The sequence below is a fragment of the Carassius auratus genome, chromosome 8 (assembly GCF_003368295.1).
Source record: "Carassius auratus strain Wakin chromosome 8, ASM336829v1, whole genome shotgun sequence".
Lineage (NCBI taxonomy): Eukaryota > Metazoa > Chordata > Actinopteri > Cypriniformes > Cyprinidae > Carassius > Carassius auratus.
The window spans coordinates 3,857,305-3,879,900 of NC_039250.1; the positions used below are offsets into that span (position 1 = coordinate 3,857,305).

The 22,596-nt window shown below is 34.6% G+C and overlaps 4 protein-coding genes across 4 annotated transcripts in view; all 4 read right to left on the reverse strand.

The window, feature by feature from the left end:
* Positions 1–170: 170 nt before the first annotated feature.
* Positions 171–11,182, reverse strand: LOC113107003 (UDP-galactose translocator-like). The gene is made up of 5 exons (XM_026269122.1): positions 10,884–11,182; positions 8,915–9,097; positions 7,849–8,000; positions 6,270–6,964; positions 171–1,058 (listed from the first exon to the last, which is right to left on the reverse strand). Exons 1-5 carry the CDS (start codon positions 10,963–10,965, stop codon positions 1,025–1,027), a joined length of 1,146 nt encoding a protein of 381 aa, XP_026124907.1. The 5' UTR covers positions 10,966–11,182; the 3' UTR covers positions 171–1,024.
* Positions 11,183–13,148: 1,966 nt separating this feature from the next.
* On the reverse strand, positions 13,149–14,759 carry LOC113106714 (UDP-galactose translocator-like). Its single transcript, XM_026268754.1, has 2 exons — positions 14,544–14,759; positions 13,149–13,540 (listed from the first exon to the last, which is right to left on the reverse strand). The coding sequence occupies exons 1-2, from the start codon at positions 14,635–14,637 to the stop codon at positions 13,314–13,316; spliced, it is 321 nt and encodes a 106-aa protein (XP_026124539.1). The 5' UTR covers positions 14,638–14,759; the 3' UTR covers positions 13,149–13,313.
* A 2,313-nt stretch (positions 14,760–17,072) lies between these two features.
* On the reverse strand, positions 17,073–20,270 carry LOC113107005 (serine/threonine-protein kinase pim-2-like). The gene is made up of 7 exons (XM_026269124.1): positions 19,999–20,270; positions 19,627–19,727; positions 19,497–19,547; positions 18,769–18,989; positions 18,521–18,690; positions 18,260–18,436; positions 17,073–17,720 (listed from the first exon to the last, which is right to left on the reverse strand). Exons 1-7 carry the CDS (start codon positions 20,060–20,062, stop codon positions 17,572–17,574), a joined length of 933 nt encoding a protein of 310 aa, XP_026124909.1. The 5' UTR covers positions 20,063–20,270; the 3' UTR covers positions 17,073–17,571.
* A 1,211-nt stretch (positions 20,271–21,481) lies between these two features.
* Positions 21,482–22,596, reverse strand: part of otud5a (OTU deubiquitinase 5a) — a 30,171-nt gene continuing 29,056 nt past the window's right edge. Inside the window, 1 exon segment of the mRNA XM_026269123.1 lies at positions 21,482–22,016. Within this exon segment, the coding sequence (XP_026124908.1) occupies positions 21,895–22,016 (122 nt within the window). The 3' untranslated portion in view covers positions 21,482–21,894.

The window sequence follows — 22,596 nt, forward strand, 5'->3', positions numbered from 1 at the left end:
TTACCAATTGAAGTTATATAATCCTTCACTTAAATAATTACACACAATTACATCCTTTGATTTTCCATTCATTTTTCTATTGAGAATAATATGAATATCTAGCAATTCACAAATCGATTATAGATCATTATTTTGATTATATATTTGTGTAATAACATCAACAAGGCACATCATGTTCAAAACAATGTTTATTCAATACATACATATAAATTATTCAGGACCTGAAATGATTAAACATTTAGTTTAGTGTTAGATCTGCTCACTTGAATAGTGTCATGATAAGGCAATTATTTGTTCAAAAGCCCACTGTTTTTCACATTTCACTGCTGCTCAGCAATTAAAATACAGATATATTAAAACCAAAATCATCCAAAAAGAGCACATTGACTATCCAGTCAGAAATGCAGTTTTTGTAATCTAAAGAGGTGGTCTTTTTTATTGACAAATATAACATAAAAAAAATCGAGTTTAAATCTGAAAACGCACTTTGAAGAAAATAAAGTTTGCTTGATCTTCAAAAGGGTGTGATACTGTCACACCCAAAACAGTTGAAATGCATAAGGCACTACAAAAAGTAGAAGGCACTGTTAAATTATTAATGAACACACAATATAGAAAAACTTACTTAAAAAACAAAACAAAACAAAAAAAAATACTATAGGCTACTATACAAGTTTTTCATAAGGCAGCACCTTTTGAATTCCAAGTATGATGAGGATTTTCACTCTTTTTTTTTTCAGTTCCAGCATAAAAAAAAAAAATCTGCTTACATTAGTATTATACCGTCAGTCAATTACACAATCAAATGTATAACAAAAGTGAGGTATCAGCATAAATATGAGGTTCCATAAAGTAAGTCAGCACAGTTTAGTTTAGAAGTATCATTCATAACAGAGTTTAATATTGTGAGCATAATAAGGCACTTGAAATATAACCCTCATCTTTTCCTTTGGAAATAGGGCAGGAGTGTAGGACCTGGAGGCACAATGTGTTCTCATCATCTTTCCTCATTTATCACGTTTCTTCAATTTCCTTTCTTCTTTCCTGGAGCCTTGGGACTAAAAGTGACAGAAGAGAAAAAGAAATGACATATTAATTGTTTGGTTAAAAGAAAAACAAAGCAAGAATATGTAATTTAGTTTTTTCATATATTTCTCTACATAGGTGGACTAGTTCACATTATGTGTATCTGCCTGTCACTACGCTTGTTTTTACACACATAAGTCAATGCATTCTTTAATATTATACACAGAGGTAAATATGTTGTAAAACATACCCATTGCTCATTGGGAAATTTATATCTGTGTTGCTTGCATTTTTTATTCTCATTGCACAGTACATTAATTAAAGTATGTGCAACTTTGTAATTAACATATTTAGCAGTGTAAGTAATGGGTGCCATCAGAATGATAAAAACATCACAATAATCCACAAATTGTACAAACATGCAGCTTTTCACAAGATGTTAATTGATGGACCGGAGAGGTGTGGATTATTGTGAAGTTTTTATCAGCTGTTTGTACTCTCATTCTGACGGCACCCATGCACTGCTAAGGATTTACTGGTGAGCAAGTGATGCAATGCTAAATTTAACATAAATCCAAATATGTTCTGATGAAGAAATAAACTAATGTACTTTGCTGTACATCTAGTGATGGTGAGGATATTTTCAGCAAATTTTCATTTTTGTGTTCCTTTAAATGAGCATTTATTTAAGGTGTTCTTTTCAGCATGACAATGTCCTTTATGCATGGTCCTCAACGATGATATCTAATCCATCTTTAGTTGAAGGCCACAGAAAGGTGGAGGCTTTTAGGAATTACAATGTACGCGCAAAGAAAAGTGCAACAAGCATGTGTTCTTGTTTCCTCATACTTTCAGCCATGCAATTTATTTATTTAAAAGGTACAAGAGTTCAGTTAGTGGTTAGTATCCTCATGCAACATAATCACCCTGATGACTTGGTCTGGTTGCATTTTTGATGTCAGCATGTGCCATGAAAAAACAGCTTTATTATTCTATTACGGAAATAAGAATCACTAGGAATTACAAAAAATGTACCTAGTGAAAAATCCAGATATATAACACTCTGACTGCAATGCAAACATAGGAATAGTTATTTAATTATTACCTTAATTGTCCTAAAAAATTGCCTTCATATTCTTTATATAAAACTTGCATTGCTTTTTAATTAATTGATTTATTCCTTTGATTTTGGTGTAAAATGTGACGTTTTTTTTTTTTATCTACACTGGTGTTATACACACGTGCACACACAAGAAAGATTCACTTCTGAGGCTCATATAAGAAACAGAAACTCTGTTCTCTAATTGATGTTTATTGTCAGCCTCGAGAAAGAGGCCACTATAAGAAATAAGCCACCAAGGGCTGTACTTCAACACTTCACAGACTATTTACAATATAGATCATAGTGCCAGAGACAGGGCTTAACAGAGGCCATCCTTGATTTATCAGCTGCATGTGATGATGAAATCTGTGCAGTCTTTCTGCAATAAGGAGGTGTTGTCACAGAACACAAAAATTCAACAGAAATCTCAACTGGACATGTGCAATGTTTTGTATATTTGTACATGCGATCACCCTCAGCTCAAGTATTTAGAATCAGATCTATTCACCAATGAGTGAAAAGAAAACAAAGACAGAGTTTTCAGTTCACATTGAACTCGTTTCATTGTAAATATTCATCTTCTGTAACCCTAATATTCATGATGATATATCTTTAAGGGTTATGAGATGCCCCCATCATAATAATCTCTCATAAACAAATATGAAAGATTTAGATGATGGTCAGCATCAAACAAGTGTAGTGTCAGAAAATGGCTTGTGGTAAATGCTCTTATACCCAAACACACACAGACATAGACACACTCATAACTCTAGTTAACATATATATAACCACACAAACACAATCACTTTAGCTGCCTGAGGCCCCTCTCGGCTCATTAGTTTCTGGAAAAAGTCTCTGAAAACAACTCAATGATGGAGTATAAGATCTAGACTTTCAGCTTTAAACCTTCAGGGAACTAATAACATTACAATTTGTGAATTAAAGTCAACATGAAATGTTATTTACAACTCTTTTTAGCTTTTTAACCTATTAAATTATAACATATATACCCTAGGTACCAATTTAATTGCGTAAAGTGAGCATTACATACACTGGCGGTTGAACATTTGGAATAATTATGAATTTTTAACTGTTTTAAGACTCTTATACTCACCAAGGGTGCATTTATTTAATCAAAACTACAGTAAAAACAGCAATCCTGCGAAATACAACTGCAATTTAAAATACTGCTTTCTATTTGAATATGATTTACAATTAAATGTATTGTTGTGTTGGCACTGCTGAATTTCCAGTCATTATTGGTGCTCAATTATTATAGTTCTTATTATCAATGGTTTTTATTAAAAATGTTGCAGCATAATATTTTTGTGGAAACAGTAGTACTGGTTTTATTTTTTGTTTATTTTTTTTTAATCAAGATTATTTGATAAAGATCATTAAACAGTATTTATTTGAAATAGATTTTATTGCATTTTTTTAAATTATTACCTGTCACTTCTGACGAATGTAATGCATCTTGGCAATAAAAAATTTTTTTTCATATTTTTTTTTTTTTAATAATACATGCCAACATTTTTGTATCACAGTTTTTATACAAAAATTAAGGAGCACAACTGTTTTCAACATTGATAAGAAGAAATGTTTCTTGACACTTAAATTAGCTCTGCATCACAGGTATAAATTACATTTTCAAATATATTAAAATATAAGAAAGCTATTTTAAACTGTATTAATATTTTATAGTATTACTGTACTATTTACAGCATTTTACTTAAATAAATGCAGCCTTTTAAATATATATCCTAACTATTCCAAACTTTTGGCCAAGTGTAAATGGGAAAACTTTTATATTTATTATTATTTTAATATTTTAATACACTTTTGAGAATGGGTAAACTGTTACCTTTAGACACATAAAGTGACCAGCATCATGTAATGAGAAAGTAAATAGAGTCGTTTTCCTTTCATGTTGACTTGAAAAGAAAAGTCAATTAGTGAATGTAAACAACCAAATAAAGTAAACTGAATCACTGTGGGCCACATTTCATTATCCAAAACAATGAAGAATTAAAATCTACTGACTAAATTAATCATTTAGCAATCAAGCAGCACTTAACCCAGTCCTTCTGATATTACATAATTCCTAACATGCATATAAACCCCATTATGAGCAATAAAACCTCTTTACCAAACCACAACCATACACTTCCCCTGAACCCTAACGTATGACCCATCACCTCTTGTTGTATGGGTCATACAAAAGCAGAAAATAAAACATTCATTCTGTATTAGGACTTGCTCTTGAGGTGTGTGGGCATATTTGTATCAAATATGTGCACAAAAAGGTTTGTACAATACACAACATAAGATAAATCCACAAATCTTGATTCATTTTTTTTGCATCATAAAAAGAAGATATAGTATTTTGATATTATGTACAGTGTAAGAACTATATTAACATTTTATAGTTACCATTCAGTCACAAGTTGATTGAGAAAGGCACAGCATTAACCATTTGGTGGTTAAGCAAAACTAGTCCCCCTTAGACAGAGACACACGCATATGCGCACACAATGAAAGCAACCTTCACTGAGGTGCCATTTGGTTAGAAAATGACCAGGTTAGTCAATTCCAGCACAGAAAAGAGCTGAGAGCTGAAAATGCCAAAGACGAGGGTGGCAAAGCGAGAATCCACATGAAAACAATGTGTTAAGTGATTTCCTATCAAATATTTCACTAGTTCTGTAGTCGATTTTAATATTTTAAAGAAGTTCAATGCCAATTAGTAGCCATTTTCAGACTTGTGAGGATTGCATCTCTTAACACATTGCATTATGGGTAAGGAGGACTGGCAGAGAGAAATGTTTGAGATGAATGTAACTTATAAGTCCCTGCAAGCTGATTTAAAACATCCCTTTATATCTCATTTATATATCACTATATCAGCCCAAAATCACTCTGAATGAGACCAAACTCAACACGCAAGCAACAAAGAGCCCCAGTACTGCTACACACACGCATGAATCAAGCTCTTTGCCACTGTACACACTTTACAGGTATTGCCGTGTTTTAACTGGGAACACGGCAGACATTCACACAGCTTTTCCCAACCATTATATTTCTTTGTCTCTATTTACACAATTAACAATTATTTTGGCAAAGAACTTGTAGCATGTAGAAGCAGCTATGAGTGAATCTCACAAAACCTCTCCAAATAATGTCTGGGATTAATTTTACACCACAATTTGTACATCAAAATTTCAGTAATATATGTATAGTTTTCTTTAAATACGAAGATTAAGCCTGTTTTGTCGACCATTAAGATTTTTGCATTGTGAGTTGTTGCACTATTTTCAACATGAATAAGCACATTGTATTCCTAAATTCTTATTACCACTAAAAAACACAAGATTTTCTTTTATTGAGATTTTATTTGAGTATTTATATGTCATTATAGTAGATTTATACTGAATTTAATTTTTGTTGTTTTTAATAAAAAAAAAATTAAAATTCAAAAGTATGCATCAAGGTAGTAGATGTTGTACTCAAATTAATTTATGCAGTTTGTTTTAACAATGCAAGTTTATTTGTATTTATTTGCATTACATTGCATATCATTAATACAAATTTGAGAGTTAAATGTGCTTAAATTTCACAATGCAAACATTTGAATTGGTACTTAATAAGCTTTCTTTTTTTTCTGCATTTTGAAGTAGAAGTTGTAGCCTAGATTTTGTGTGATTCACCCATTAGTTTTCAAGTCAATCCAGCCCACTGTTGCTCTGCTCAGCAGTAGCCTGGCAGTTATGTTCTCGTCTTCTTCCCCAAGATTGAGCTGTCTGACAGGAAAAAGCTGTTTAAGGCAAACAGGGAAGAGAGGTGAAGAAGTTTTAGAGAGATCTGCCTACGAAGGTGAAAAATGCCACTGCTTGTTTTTGGTATTAAAAAAAGAACAACTGAAAACCCCCTCAAAACTACATCTACGTCTCTCTGGTTTGTGCTTTCCAAATGAATTAAGTGCCGACAACCATGTTCATGAACGACCTAGTCTGTGTTCACAGAAGCACCCAAACCCACAGCAGCAGAGAAACGAGAAAGAGGAGAGAGTTAGGACTTCCACCGAGAGAGGTAAAGAGCCATTAATGGAAGGGGACACAGATTTCATTTCACCAGCACTGACTTTGGGAGGAAAGCTGCCAGCTCCGAGTCTCCTCCTTTGCTGTGACTAGATGAAGACGTGCTGGTGCTGGAAGGGCTGGCGTTTGGTTTGGGGAGACTGTACATATAGACAGCTCCTATGACCAATCCTGCACCCAGCGTGAAGATCAGGTCCACGTGGAAGCCGAAGAGGTAGACAGAAGTGATCGTGGACACAATGATAGAAAAAGAGGTGGCGAAGCCTTTGAGAATGTTGTCGGCGTATTTTACGACAACAGCTACAAGGAGACCGCCGAAGGCCTGGTTGAAGATGACGCCCCACACCATGGGTGTGTAGCCGAACAGGAAGCCTTTCTCGGCGATGGCGGCACCGTCGTTCCACCACATACCGAGGAGACCCAAAACGGTCCCGAAGATCCCGAGCTGGATGTTTCTCATCCACACCGAGGCCGAGCTGCCCTTCAAGATCTTCTCGAAGTAAACGCCGGCAAACCCAGATGACAGGCAAGAGATTATCACAGACACCAGGCCCTTGAAGTAGCTCTGGTTGGTGCTGGTCAGAGCCTCCTTCTGTTTTCCGCCCTCCTGCTCCACCTGAACGATCGCCACCCCGGCGAACAGCAGCACTAGAGAGATCCACTGGATTTTAGACAGACTCTTGCGTAGCATGAGCACTGAAAACAACGCTGTGGTCAAGATCTTCAGCTGATATGTGACCTGCAAAAAAAAATTAAAATAAGTCTAAGATGGAAAATGTGATTCTTTTTTATGAATTTTATTCAAACTGTTTCCAATAATTGATTTGAAACTCTAAATCAACAATATGCAGATACATATGAACGTTCATTACTGTGCACTGTTACATAACAAATACAACTTCGCCCTGTGTTTATTTAGTAAAAAGTAGCATAGAAACAGTGTTGGTATTGTTTTCAGTTATTGAAATAAAGTTAAAATAAAACAAATATTATTAAAGAGTCCAACCATGGACCACAAAACCAGTAGCAAGGGTAATTTCTTTTTTTTTTTTTTTTTTTTAGATTTATACATCATCCAAAAGCTTAATAGATAAGCTTTGTTAGGATAGGATGATATTTGGCCGAGATACAACCATTTAAAAATCTGGAATCTGAAGGTGCAAAAAAAAAAGAAGAAATTATTGAGAAAATAATTTTTTTACTAATAAAAAATTATGTTTTGATATATTTATGGTAGAAAATTTACAAAACATCTTCATGGAACATGATATTTACTTAATATCCTAATGATTTGGGGCATAAAAGAAAAAACTATAATTTTGACCCATACAATGTATTTTTGGCTATTGCAACAAATATACCCCAGTGACATGAGACTGGTTTTGATCAAATAGAAAAGAAAAAAACATGAATTCTCATGCATTTAAATTCTTTCATAAAACATTTTACAACTACTTGGCTGCAATGGCAGTTTAATCAGAGAAATGATAGACTTTATACATTATAAGCAGACTTAAAGTGTCACAAAACTCTACAGTTGGGGACGTATGAGGTGAAAAGGAGTGAATCTCTCAGAAGAGACGGGTGAAGGAAGAGCATAAACACATTTTTGAGCAGTCTCACCTGGAAAGTGGCTGCTGGTAAATTAGAAATGGCCACATACTGCAGGTTGTTCTGTAAAGTGTAGATGAGTGACGGAACTGCTAACTTCAGCGTGTCCAAATACTGTACGACTATAGAGTCATACAACAACGATACAAAGGACTTCACATTACCTGGATTTACAAAAAAGAAGAAAACACACATTATGTAATATTTGAAAATATTTAAATGTATATACATTTATATTCTTATATTTTATATTATGTATAAAAATATTGAATGTATAAAAATATAATTTTCTTATATATATATATATATATATATATATATATATAAGAAATATACACAGTATACACACATACATATATATCATGTAAACAAAAACTTTTATTTTGGATGCGATCAATCATTTGACAGCACTAATATATACATTAATTATTAGTAGTACTCTTCTTTTTTTTATGTTTTTGTATCTTATGCTCCCCAAGGTTGTATTTATTTGATCGAAAACACAAGTGAACACAGTAAACTTGTGAAAAAAAATTTAAATGTTCTAGCTAAAACTATTTCCATCAGAATTTATTTCAAAATGTAATACATTTCTGTGATGAAAAGCTGAATTTTCAGCATCATTCCTCCAGTTTTCAGTGTCACATGATCCTTCAGAAATCATTCAAATAAAATGATTAACACTGAAGAAAGATTTCTTATTATTATCAATATTGAGAACAATTGTGCTGCTTAATATTTTTGTAACTGAGACACATTTTTTCCCCAGGATTTTTTGATGTATAGAAAATTCAAGCATTCACTGTGTTAATTTGACACAGAAATCTTTTTTAACATTATAAATATATTTACTTGGAATTGGAATTGAATATAAATCTTAATTTCCTGCATTAAAAAAAAACTATAAATTAGCCACACAAACATAATTATTACATGAATGTCATTCAAATATTAAGGTGGAATTTCTTTAAAAATGCATTTTAAATCATAATTAGTGTATAATTCAAGATGAGACCAAAATAGACATTAAGTCACAGGCTGCACGTAACATGCCACCATGTGTTTCCAGTGATCGCACCTCTCCCCTGTATCAGGATGATGATCAGACAGGTGAAGACTTTAAGAACTTCTGCCATCACCACGGCTGATGTGGTGAAGAAATGATCTCCCGGCAACGTCCGCACGTAACGGATGCTGAGGATGAGCGACGCATTCTGGATCACCAGAATCGCCAAACTGATGTACTTCAACTTCCTATTGACTGCAAGAGACAGAATCACTTTTAGTCAAAACTAGCAGTTTTCTACTGACAGTGTGAAACCGGAATAACTGGAGGCTAAATTAACAGATCTGAACACTGACATCAGTATAATGGCAGCATTTCACTTTACTGAATAAAGCTATTCAATGTTATGTTTGTATTTTCAGTTAGGACACACATCGACGGCGGGCGAATGTTTGCTCAATCCTGTGGAAACACCCTGCTTACAGACACTTCATTCATTCACCAAATACTTTCTTTAGTTCATTTTTTAGCTAACGCAGTCCACTGGCAAACTAGGTACTACCAAACTGACTTATCAAAGATTTTATTAAAAAAATGCCAAACATTTGACAAATCTCACCACAAAACACATAACAAATAATGATTTATTATTAGAGAGATTACGTACTACCAAAAAGTAATTTGATTTCAGGTTTCTAGAGACGGTCTGTGGACACTATAGACATGATGAACAGGAATTGTGAAACTTATAAACTTGTTTTGCTGGTTTATAGTGCGCCGATGTGTTTTCTTCTGTAAAGAATGTGATAAATGCAGATGGACTGAGAAAAGTGCCACACCGTCAAAACCCATCCGACAAAGAAAAAGAGCTCCTGTCTGCAAGATGACAATGGGCAGGATTGACTGAGGAAAGTCAAAGCGCTTTACATGAGAAAACCACTGCCCATTAACCCTTTTGGTGCATGACATCCATTACAACGGAAGTCCTAAATATTTTTTACACATACACAACAGTGCAAAGACAGTGAAACTGGTGAATAAAGTCATTAGGTATGATCTAACAGTTTATATTTTTACAGCATGTATTAGTCTAGTTTGTTGATTTATAAATATAATATTGTTTTTGTCCATTCATTTTTGTTCACAATAAATGGTTAACTTCAACATCTTGAGATGTAAAAACCATTTAGAAATTAACACAGAACTAACCTTAAGGAAAAATAAACTAGGTTAATAATTTAAAAATAATAATAAAAATGTGTTGTTTATATTTGTTCAGAAAACTATATAATGCAGTGAACAATTTGGAATTACTATATTTTTGAAGTAAAACCAAAAAAATAGATATTGTTTTCCTTTGCAATTTCATTAATGCATTGTATCGAGCTACTTATTTTCATTATTTGGGCACTACATCAAAACTAACCTTACAAAAAGATGTCCCGTAGTAATCCAATTCCACAGTACTTTGATTTTCACTAAAGTATTGAATGACTGTCATGTTCAACTTTTAAAAAAATAAATGCTATAGTATATGCATACAATCTATAGTACTATGAAATTATTTATTTTTATTTTTGTATAATAGTTTACAAAATACTAAATACCAGAATTACTGCAGATGTTATTGTTGCTACTGGACAAACATAATAAATTAATCCAAGACTTTAAATGAGAATATTTGTATTTTACTTTGCTGAATACTTGAAAGCTCGCCATACTCATGAACCGTGGTATATATTCTAAGATACTTAAAAAATACCATGGTAATTTTTGTAAGTGATGGTATCATACGGCAATACCTCAGTACCATATTCATACTTCATGTTATTTATATTGTCCTTGAAAAATTAACATGATATACATCCAGTAAACACAGTTATACCAAATTACGTGTTTATTACAGGGAATTTGGGTGGTAACCATGGTTATCATTGTTGATTTTCTAACGGTTGAGTTGACTTGTTCGTTGCATTCGTTGAAACCATCGAGACCTTAAGCTGTCAGACGTTTACACAACAAATAAAATGCTGTTTCTCACCTTCATTCTGTCTTCGGGTGGATGTTTTCTCTTCAGTGCTTCTGCTAGGACTCTCTTTCCCTGCTGCTGCCATTATCATCATCAAACATGAACCCCAATCTGTCCACAAACTCACACGATCCACTCGATCTATAATGGTCACAGAGCTTAATGATAATGTCCCCGCCTCTGCCCCATGAAACAGCTCACAGATGCGGTGAATGAGGTGGAAATGAGTAGAGCTGTTGAGCAAAAGTGTTGACGTCCCCAAACACACAAGCACTTCCTTGTTAGGCGATCTTCTTCACTTTCGCGCGTTCTGAGTTATGGAGACGTTTTAGCGCCGCCTACAGGCTCGGGTCAAACTAATAGCATTACAAAAAAGTAACAGTTGCCAATTTTTTATTATTTTTTAAATATTAATGATAATAATAAATCCAAAACTAATATGGTAATTAGCATTGCATTTTAAATTGGAAGTACCGTGTAAAATCATGATACATGAATGGTAATCCTACATGCCAAGTAGGCTAGCACGGCCTCAGTATTCTTGGTACTTTTTAAATAAATAACCATGTTACTACCATGGTACACTGTTAATATCATATGGCAATACCATGCTATTTCTCTTATATAGCCATTTTTTAAGGGAATTATGGATTAAGGATTTTAGGTTTTTTTGTGAAGGAAAAAACATATTTCTGATAATATAATATTTCTAATATTATTTTATTACTGCACTATTCGCAAAAAAACATTTGTATATTAGAATTATCATAGGCTATATTAGTAATTCAATATGTGCTGACTTTAACACTTAATTGAAATCAATGTATGGACTAAACAGGTGACTAAAATATTGCTATAGTGTTGCTCAATAATAATTAAATATTACAAAAATCCATCAAACTGTCTCTCAGGTATGTTTTGTGCTACAGGAACTTCTAAATAGCAGAAACAAACAATCATTTCTGTAGTCTTTTCATTGCATGATTTTCAACTGAGTCTGAAATGATCAATTGCTAATTCTAAAGTAAACTATGATATAATCTTATAATGCCTGTTCATTTTAATAAAAGATGATCCCATGGTATACAGTGTAAGAATTACAGAACATCAGACACTTTGATCTTCTGAGACATACAATAAACACACAGTGCAGTAACATGCAGACATCTCACTGAGAGAAAATGTGGGAAAAACACCTCTCACATATGCAATGGTTCCTCTTCATCCCCGTCAGTCATGCAAACTTCACAAATCTATTGTTTCAAGCTGTTTAATGTGTGGTCAATATAAATCCTTCAGGTGTGACTGGTAAGGTGGTTTCACTCTCGCATCAACAGAACAGGCAAGAATAAACCAAACCGGTTCTTCTGATGTGGAAGATGTCCCAATAAAGATCTTTGATAATCATTTGTTTTCATCCCCAAAACTAAGAGTGTGAACTTTTGGGTTACAAGACCATAACTACCAAAAAGGTATTTTATGTTTTTACGACTGATTTGAAGATTTCTTTGTTCTGGTCTGGGTATATTCACACACTCCATACCATGTATTTTTCTAAAAGTCAGATATGCATCTTACTCTTAGATTCATCTTTGAGAAAGTGATGTTTTGTATTGAGCTGATAAATTTGAATTGGCTGTGTAATTAGCATAACACATATTTACATTACTGATAATAAACTGTTACATTTGATTTACTCTGACTTACTCTGAAATTATTTTCTCAAGTAGATTATGTGAAGGCTTATGTTTCGGCAAATCTGCATCCAGGGTTAAGTACATACTATATCTCAGGTTAGATGGAGCATGTGGCACATCAGGTGAGATTCTAGATTTCTGACTAACTACTTGACTTTAATTAAGTTGTACTCAGTTACATTAACTATGGGGGACTAGTCCTGGTCATAATCGCTGATTATTGTTTTGAGCTTTAACTAAGTTGTACATGGGTAACTGCAGGGAATTATACAGATCTACTATTTAAAGAATGGTATAAGCATGGGCGACCTATTAAATAGTATTAGTCATAACCTCTGAATGAAAGAGTAAATATAAAGAGTAAACTAGAATAATCAAACGTCAGAATAATAGTAATAATTAGTAACAGAGAGAAAAACAATCAATCTGCATTTCAACCTAGAACTCAGATTAGAATTTAACTTAAATTGAATAGCTTTTGATATATTTGACATTTTTCAGATTCATTAACAGTTGATTTTAATTGTAGCCTATGATGTGATAAAGCGATTTTATATGACAAAAATGAATGAAACTATTATCATAATTGCAGTGTTTATTTGTTTTTGACAAAAAAAGACAGTACATACATATTTGCCACTAATTTTGATATAATGGACAAGAGAGTTGTTTCTTTCAAAACATATATATCTATAAAATCGATTAAATGGAACATCTTAAGACAACTGTCAAAATACACAAATATTTACAGTGAAACAGTTCTGCCAACCCAAGCAATGTCATAAAAGCTTGCTTCACCAGTCCTCTGCATCGAGATGATAAACAGACAAGTAAGAACTTTAAGAATCTCTGCCATCACAACAGCAGACGTGGCCAAGAAATCAGACAGCGTCCACACGTAGCTGATGCTGAGGATGAGCGATACATTCTGGATCACCAGAATCACCAGACTGATGAACTTCACTACCTTCACTGCAAGACACACAGGAAAGATATTCAGATCTAAACACTGACAAATGCCAACATTTCTCCTTTCTCTGAATGTAGGTAGTCACTATCATCAGTTCAAGACACACCTAAACAGATGAATTCATCTGCACTGGATATTCACACTGATGCATGCAGAAACTATTTCCGGGCAACCAAGTTAATTTATCAATGCCATAGACTTGGAAATAATACTATGAGAATTAAATCAAGAAACATTGTATTATCAAAAATATGATTGAGGATATGAATATCCCAGAAAATAAGGAACAAAAACAAGTCTGGTTTCTGGAGTTTGACATGTGATTATCTGGTTTCTGTTTTACAATGATCCCATTCTCTGATGGCAGCTCCGCACTATAAAGCTCAAAGTCAAAAAAATAGGTACTTTCATAAGGATTGTATGATAGGCTAATACTTGCCATGGTACTTTTTAGAACTTTTTGTTCGAATACAAAACGCACCATGGTATTCTTTAAACTACCATGGAGTACCATGTAATCATTACACAAAAAAAGTACATGGGGGACAAATATGTAACTATCATGATGCCAAAGCAACGAGTCCTTAAAAGGGTAATTCACCGCAAAAAAAAAAAAAATATATATATATTTGGTTCTACACGATAGTCTTTTTTTTTTGCGGCGAATTACCCTTTAAAGGACTCGTTAAAAGGGTTTTGTGGCGGGGGAAAAAAGTTACAAAAACCTCAATACCCATAATGCACAGGGCTCGAGCAGACTATCCGTGAGCGGGGATAAAAAAATGCGGAAGTAGGATCTGTAGTTTTCACAACTTTTGATTGCTCCTGGACTTTTCCTGACAAATAAATATGGATAGGCTATCTGGGTGCAGGTAACGCGCAAAATAATACACATTGATAATTTACTTGTAACACCGACATTGTAACAATACAAAGCTGAATGTACACTTTAAGCAGTCTGATGTTTGAATAAGAGAGATACAGAGGATGAAATGATTTTTTTACCGTCATTCAGTCTTCGGGTGGATGTTTTATCTTCAGTGCTTCTGTGTGGACTTTCACTGACTGCTGCTGCTGCCATCATCTTCATCACCATCATCAAATATTGAACACCAATCTGTCAACAAACTTTGACGATTACAGAATTTAATAATTTCCCCTCCGCTGCTCTGTGAAACACATCAGATGATGTCGAGAGCAGGGTTACTTAAAATCCCCAAAAAATCACTTCCCCTAACTGTCCGTGGGTTTTTTTTTTTTTTTTTTTTTTTTTTTACTTTTTCTTTGACTTTAATTTTCCATTTAATTTTTTAATCCTTAACTTAATCTGATAATTTATTAGTGTACCACCCTCTGCTTAACTTATATTTAGTTCACGACCCTACTAATGTTGTGGGTGGAAACAAGTACAGATTGCACAGAAGAATTATTGCACTGCATTACAGGAACCATTAGGTGGCAGCAGCACCTAATACATTCCACATAGTTGCAGTCATATATATATATATATATATATATGTGTGTGTGTGTGTGTGTGTGTGTGTGTGTGTGTGTGTGTGTGTGTGTGTGTGTGTGCGTGCGTGCGTGTGTGTGTGTGTGTATATATATATATATATGTATGTATATGTGTGTGTGTGTGTGTGTGTGTGTGTGAATATATATATATATATATATATATGGTTGCAATTTTCTGAGACATCGCAAGCAACTAATGTGGCATTCTGATGACATATCGACTAATAAGACGAATGGTGTCTGTTTCTTTCCCACATTCCCTCCCAAATGTAGGGTGAGAGTACGCCAAGCTGATTTTCAGTCATGAATATGAAGGTATTTTTGGTGCAAAACAACTGAGCGTCTGTGACAGAGGGATTTGTAGTTGTAGAGAATAGCCACACATGTGTACATGAGTAAATCTGAAGTCACAGACAAAAGATGCAAACTTGTCGATTTTTTTCCTCTTCCACAAACACAACACAATAGTTACACTTTCTCGAATCTTCCACTGCAGGTGCACAAATCCTACGAATCACAAATCAAGAAACTTGTACGCTCTCAAGTTTTGCTCCTATTGCTGCAGTGAATATAGTGCGAAACACATTCACACACCTGCATCAAATTTTGCAAATCAGTATGGGAATTATTGCAATGAGATTTGTATACTTGTAGAATTTGTTCCTACATATATATTTTTTTCCTTGGATAGTTTTTCTAGCACAAACACAAGTGCATCATGTGACAACATGTGAATCTGCTGCTACGAGTCTCAAAACAGTTTTTCACGTGCAGATGACATGATCCGGACCACAAACTAGAAAATAAAAAACAAAAGGAGTATTTGATAATGAAGGCTTCACTTTTGAGGACTAGCGTGGCACACTTTGTGTCCTTGTATAGTACATTCATTGTGTCAGTAGGAGGCGTTAAACCATGTGGAAAAGTCAGAACTGTCATTACAATAAAGCAAGTACGGGAACATGATAAAAACATTCCTTCTTCACTAGTCGGGAAGAACTAACCTGGGGTGCGTTTCCCAAAACCATGGTTGCTAACCTGTTAGCAACTTAGTTGGTTGGCAATGGGAAATTGCATTGCAACCAACAAAGTTGCTAACTTAGTTAGAATGGTTGGACTTAGAGAAGCCTGTTTAAAAATTCCCTTAACTTGACGATGAATAGAAAATTATCATCACTGGTATGGCTTGAGTTTAAAAAATCAATAGAAAAGACGAGACAGGTGTTTCTTTAAATATAGATATTTCACATCTATATTTTTTTTATTCATAGAATCTCTTAAACATCATGTGACAACAGCCACAGCACTTTGTTGAATACACAAGTATTTACAGCAAAACTGTTGTGCCAACCCAAGCAAAAACTGCAAGGATTTTTTTTATATAACAAAAAATGAAAGGTGACTGTATCAGAAATACCTCAGTGTTTACATGAATGCATTACATGTTGTGTTGGGAAAAGTCCAATTTGTACAGTTTTAAAGTCTTGAATCAAACAATTTGAACATGTCAATGCTGTTTAGGATCCAAATACAAAAGAAAATAACTTAATGTCTTGCTTTACTTAATCCAGACCTGGCATTATGCATGTTTATCTCACATAAGACAGTAAGGTAGGTTTCTTTGGTGTTTAATCAGACAGTTAGGAAATTCCCATAGGCCCTTTTTAGTAAACATCAACAGGGGTTAGTGGTTCAAACCCTCCTCACATTAGTTAACATGCTGCTCTTTGGGAACTTCCAACAAAATGACACATATTTGAGTTTGTTCCGTACAAAGCGTCCTGACGACATTATTTAAGTTACAGCACAGGTATTTCACAAACAATACAGACAGAAACCAAAAGCCTTAGTAATGGCTCTGAGGAATCCATCTAGGGAATTGGTTCATTTAGAGTAAACAGGATCCACAGGAATGTTCCTCTTCTCTTCTGTCGCACCTTCTCTGAGAGTGTGTGTTGATAAATGGGAACAGATCCACATGAGGCTGAATCATTGTTCCGCCAGGCCTCCCGTCAAAAAGACTGGAAAGCAGATCCAAGATCTTTTTGAAACCCTTAGAACAGGGAGAGAATGTCACTGTACTACAGAAACCTGTAAAACCAGGTATCATGGCAGTCTGGTAAATAACTGCAAGTCCATCTACTGTCATTTAAGTCAGTTAGAAAACAGTCAAGACGAACACAGTTTACTGCTTCTGAAATTCTTGCAAAAATAAATTATTACATGGCTGAAAAAAATAAATAATCCGCAATAAATAAAAACAGTTGCACTGAGCTGTGATGGTTGTAGTCGTGGGAAATATTAATTCCTAAAGTAAACCTGCAGCAATCCAGGGCTATTCTGGGCATCTTGAAGCATAGATCCCAAGTCCAAATGAAATGAACATTAAAGGCAGCCAAACAAACAAAAATAAATAAGGAAGAATCCAGAAGCCAGAAACTAGAGTTCAGAGAGTCCAGTGTGTAAAACCAAACAGTGTGTGTGAAATCTCTGAATCGAGTCCAGAGTCCTTCAGGATTTAAAGGCTTGGCTTAATATTGCTTTCCGCTTGCAAATCTCCAATGTCCTCAGTGCTCTCCATCATCCAAGGATGCTGCAAAATCTGCTCCAGACTAGGCCGATCCTCCGGCCTGTATGCCAGGCACCAGTGAATCAGAGACTGGCATTCTGAAATGAAAGAATACATGTTGAATAAACCTGGCTGGGATTGTACACTACAAAGATTGTTGGCTCTGTAACGCTCATGTTTTTTTGTTATAAGTAAATGTGCAAATGTGAATGTTCTTAAGTAACAAATCTGCTTGATTACATAACTGCATAATTTGCAACCCATTTGATATCCATAATGTGAAGTATTTGCAAGTTATAGACGTACAAAAAAAGAGTAAAAGGGCAGGATCTATTTTATCGACTTAATTGTATTGATTTTATATATTGGGAAACAATTTAATAAGTCTATGCTAAATTTTATTGAAAAAGTTTTATTATGGGATAGTTCATTCAAAAAGGAACACTGTTATAACTGAATGTCAAAAATTATGGTAATCAAACAGTTTTGGCTCCCATTCACTTAATAATAATACAAATAATAATAAATACAAGTCATACAGGTTTAAAATGTGAGGGTGAGTAAATGATAATAGAATTTTCATTTTTGGGTGAACTGTCTCTTTAAGAAAGTAAATGTTATTTTGTTTGCTGCTCACCTTTGGAGATGCGTTTAGTGAAACTCGGAGTGGCATTTACAATGTCGGCATCCCGCTCAAAGGGAATGTCTCCACACACCATGTCAAACAGAAGTACACCCAGTGACCACACGGTGAGTGGACGAGCGCTGTAACACTGTTGGAGGATCCACTCTGGAGGGCTGTAGACTCTGGTCCCTAAACAGACAGAGGTCATTAGAAACCGCTCCACATTCATGTTATATTCATGCATATACAATAATCAAACCAAAGCCGCCTTACCTTCAAAGTCAGTGTAAATGGAGTCCTTCAGTAGAGCACCAGATCCAAAGTCAATGATTTTAATGTCTCCGGTGCGGGTGTCTACAAGGATGTTCTCATCTTTGATGTCCCGGTGCACAATTCCCTTGGAGTGGCAGAACTGCAGGGCTTCAATGACCTGTCTGAAGAATCTAAAAAAAAGACAGTTTTCGTCAGCATTGTGGCTTACTGCTAGAATTGAATGTCAAAAGACTGTTGCTTTTACACACCTCTGTGCAATGGGCTCCTCCAGGGCCCCACGTTCAGTGATGAAGTCAAACAGGTCTTGGCAGTGTTGAGGTTTCTCAAACACAATGAGGTATCCCTGACCCTGCATCTCAAACCAGTCGAGCATCCGGATGATGCCGCGGTGACCGGGTAGCGACCCCGACTCTCCACCGAGACGCAGGAGGAGAGCAATCTCCATGGGGACTTTGATTGCTGTACCAGGCTATAAAGGGTTAAAAAAACAATGGTCATTTTTAACCTTGGATTCTGATTATTTTCCACCGGAAAATATTTTATATAAAAAAAAAATCCCTAGAAAAGTTCCACATAAGGTACTGCAGGTGTAAAATTGGGTTTCTCCCTGGGTTATTAAAAGGGGAACTACAATTTTATCTGTCACATATTTTGGACCTATAAATATTCTTCTTGTTTTGAAACCAAATATGTATCGTCTATTACTATCAAACTGGCTCTGATACACTTGGGAAAGTCCACTTAAGTTTCCCTTTTAGGGTGTTTTGAAAAACCCATGGCGTCACGCCTACGTCACTTTCTGTACAAGGACGACGCTGTTCCGGTAAAAACCAAAACAATCAGAAGAGGGCGCTATCATTCCTGTGTCTATGACTTAATTGTTTGTCTTTTCAAATTTGAACTAATGTAGCTTTATTTGTATGACAAAAAAAAAAAAAAAAAAAAAACATTTGCTTAAATATTAAGCATTACTCACCAGACTGGCCCACTGCTGAATTCTATCTCGGGATATTTGTTTGATAGCGACCTAAAATGATAATAAAAGTAATTTAGAGGATACGTTTATGAAGATTTATGCACGAAATATTAGAGTATTTAATTCTTACTTGTAGTCCGTCTGAAATGCGTTGTCCGGAGAACACAGAACCGAACCCGCCGCTTCCCAGAAGAGATCCCATCTTGTATTGCTTCTCAAAGTGCTCCTTAACTGAAAGTACACAATCAAATGTAATAAAGATATAACATAACAATGTTGCATATAACATAAAGATATAACATAACAATGCATGTCGGTCATTCTAAATTATGCTTCTGGGTTAATGTACAATTTAGCTTTAAAAGCAAAAATTATTATTTAACTGTTGGTAAAGTTCAAAATAATTTAAAGGCGAATTCAAACATAGCCTTATAAACAGATCTTTATATATATATATATATATATTTTAGCTTTTTCGGTCTTTGCATTTCAATGCACTTACCATTTTTTGCTCTCACGCCTTCAAGCTGATCGGAACGCAGGTCAACAATCCTTTTATCCAGCATTTTCTGTTTTTATACGAATAAAACCTCTGAGAACAGGTGATATCTTCAGTAAGTACAGTGCTCCCGCCTCAGCAGAACATATCCATGATACTCTGTTACGGTTCGTCAAAATCTGTTTTCAGTTTAGTTCAAATTCTGCCGTTTGCTGTCGACCGATTCCTTCAACACACTCGCACACTTCTGAATCATCTCGTAGTTTGTTGATGTTTTAAGTTTACACGAGTAAACACGCCCACTCTAGCGAACCCGCCCAATCGCGACTAACACGCTCGGAGTGTTTTGAACTGACAGCCAATCACAGCGCTGAAAATTTTAAAATAAATGAATATTAATGAGCGACGGCTAAAATTCTAAAATCTCCCCAGCTCTAGCGCTCAACGTTTCTCAGAAAGAGCGCGCGCGCGCGATGACGGATATACCTTTGACCTTTTTTAACGCTTAAATTTTGAATTCACTCATGCACTAAGGCAAGATATTCCAGCTGTTTCTAATAGCATTTCTTAATGAAACCCATGAAATAACCATTCATATACTTTAAGAATAGAATTTAAAAAAGCATTTAGCAGAGATAAATGCCACTAGTAACAATTTAAACAGATATTCGTGTCTCATTATAATTAGGTACAAATAACTGATATGGATACTAGTAAATACATTTTACTATTACTAAACGACTATAGAAAAATACTACTAGAAAAAGTGGAACAGATACATTTAAGTGAATCTAACCCCCAGATCCTCATATAGAATTAAATAGCTAAATGTGCCCCCCCCCCCCCCCCCTTTTTTTTTAAACACTCAGATTGAATCTGAATTGAGAAATGAAGTAGTACCCAAGTAATAAATTCTAGTTATTTGAATAGCTAGTCACCAGTAAAAAAAAAAAAAAATTGAAAAAACATACTGATCACTATTGGGTTATTTACTAGTAATAAAAAAATCTGAAGTAAAAAAAAAAACACCAGTCATTTAGCACAAATATTGTGCACATCTGCCATATAAATAGGGATGATCTTAGTTTGAAGGGCATAATGACTCATGCTTTAGCATGCTCTGTGCATGTGGGACAGTCCCACATCAGCTATTTACAAAATCGAATGTGGTTTTGTCTCCATGATGATATACCTAGAAAAACAGAACTTTTATAGCTAAGCGATGGTGTATGATAATGCTTTATAAGCAGATATTAATACCTCACTCATCCGACTTAAATGACCTAGTAATCATTTGAGACTCTGGACTGGTAGTTTGCAGCATTACATTAAACTTGCATGCATATCTATATACCCAACTATTCAGACACACTTCATTCTTTAATAAAACTGTTTTCCACATTTGAGAGTAATAGTGAAATATTCAAAAAATATGAATCAAGACTGTATGAACAGGATGACAACAAATAAGTATATTTCTTCAGAAAGTTCTTTTTTATTCCAAGAAAAAAAAGAGCATTTTCATCCCAAACAAAAAAAATAAAACAAGATTATATTAATCAATTAATTAAGAGGATAAAGTATGACTTTTTTTCAATAAGTTTTCGTTTCTCCATGTTTTTTATATCGATATCAGTCATGTTTATTTTCACATGCACCTAAAGGAGTCCAATGATGGTGTGAATGATGTAAGAAAGAAAAGGAGTGGTTAGGTGAGTATCACAACAATGGGCCATCACTGCTGGATGGCTGAGGCCAGTGATGGACTGATGGATGGGTGGATGGGGGAAGGAAAGGGTGGACAATGTGAACTGCATGATGATGGAAAGAATGTGACTGGTTTGATCCCCATGTATCTGCCTCCTGCTTCAGATGCAGATGTGCCTCAACCCTCCTTTATCAACTGCTGTCTGGAGAAGGTTCTCTATGCATGGCGTTTTTCTTCATGCTGTCGAGGTATTCCTGTTGTGACACGGCCAAGACGGACGCCAATATTTCATCATCTTCCCAGTCTGTTAGGCCTGTTGCAAAACAAGAGCACCAAAACACATTATGGTTTGCTGACACAGATAAAAACACAGCATATTATATAAACCACAAGTCAAAACATTTCACACACATGGCTGAAATTCTTATCTGAAGGCTTCTGCTCAAATGCTTGAAATTAGTTTTATAGATAATTGTATTCACTACATGTAAAAATGTTTGGAATAATTACAATGTTTTTAATGTGAAATAAGTCTCTTATGCTCACCAAGGCTGAATTTATTTGATCAGCAATATAGTAAAAACAGTAATATTGTGAAATATGATTACATTTTAAAATAACTTATTTGTATTTGAATATATTCTAAAACGTAATTTATTCCTGGGATGCAAAGCTGAATTTTCAGCATCATTCTTCAGTGTCATAAGATCCTTCAAAAATCATTCTAATATGCTGATTTGATGCTCAATTATTTTTGCTTAATATTTTTGCTTAATATTTTTAAGTATTCTTTGATGAATAAAGTTCACAGCATTTATTTGCAACATTTTTTTTTTTACATCACAGTAAATGTCATTATCAATAAATTAATTAATTTAATACATCCTTAGTGA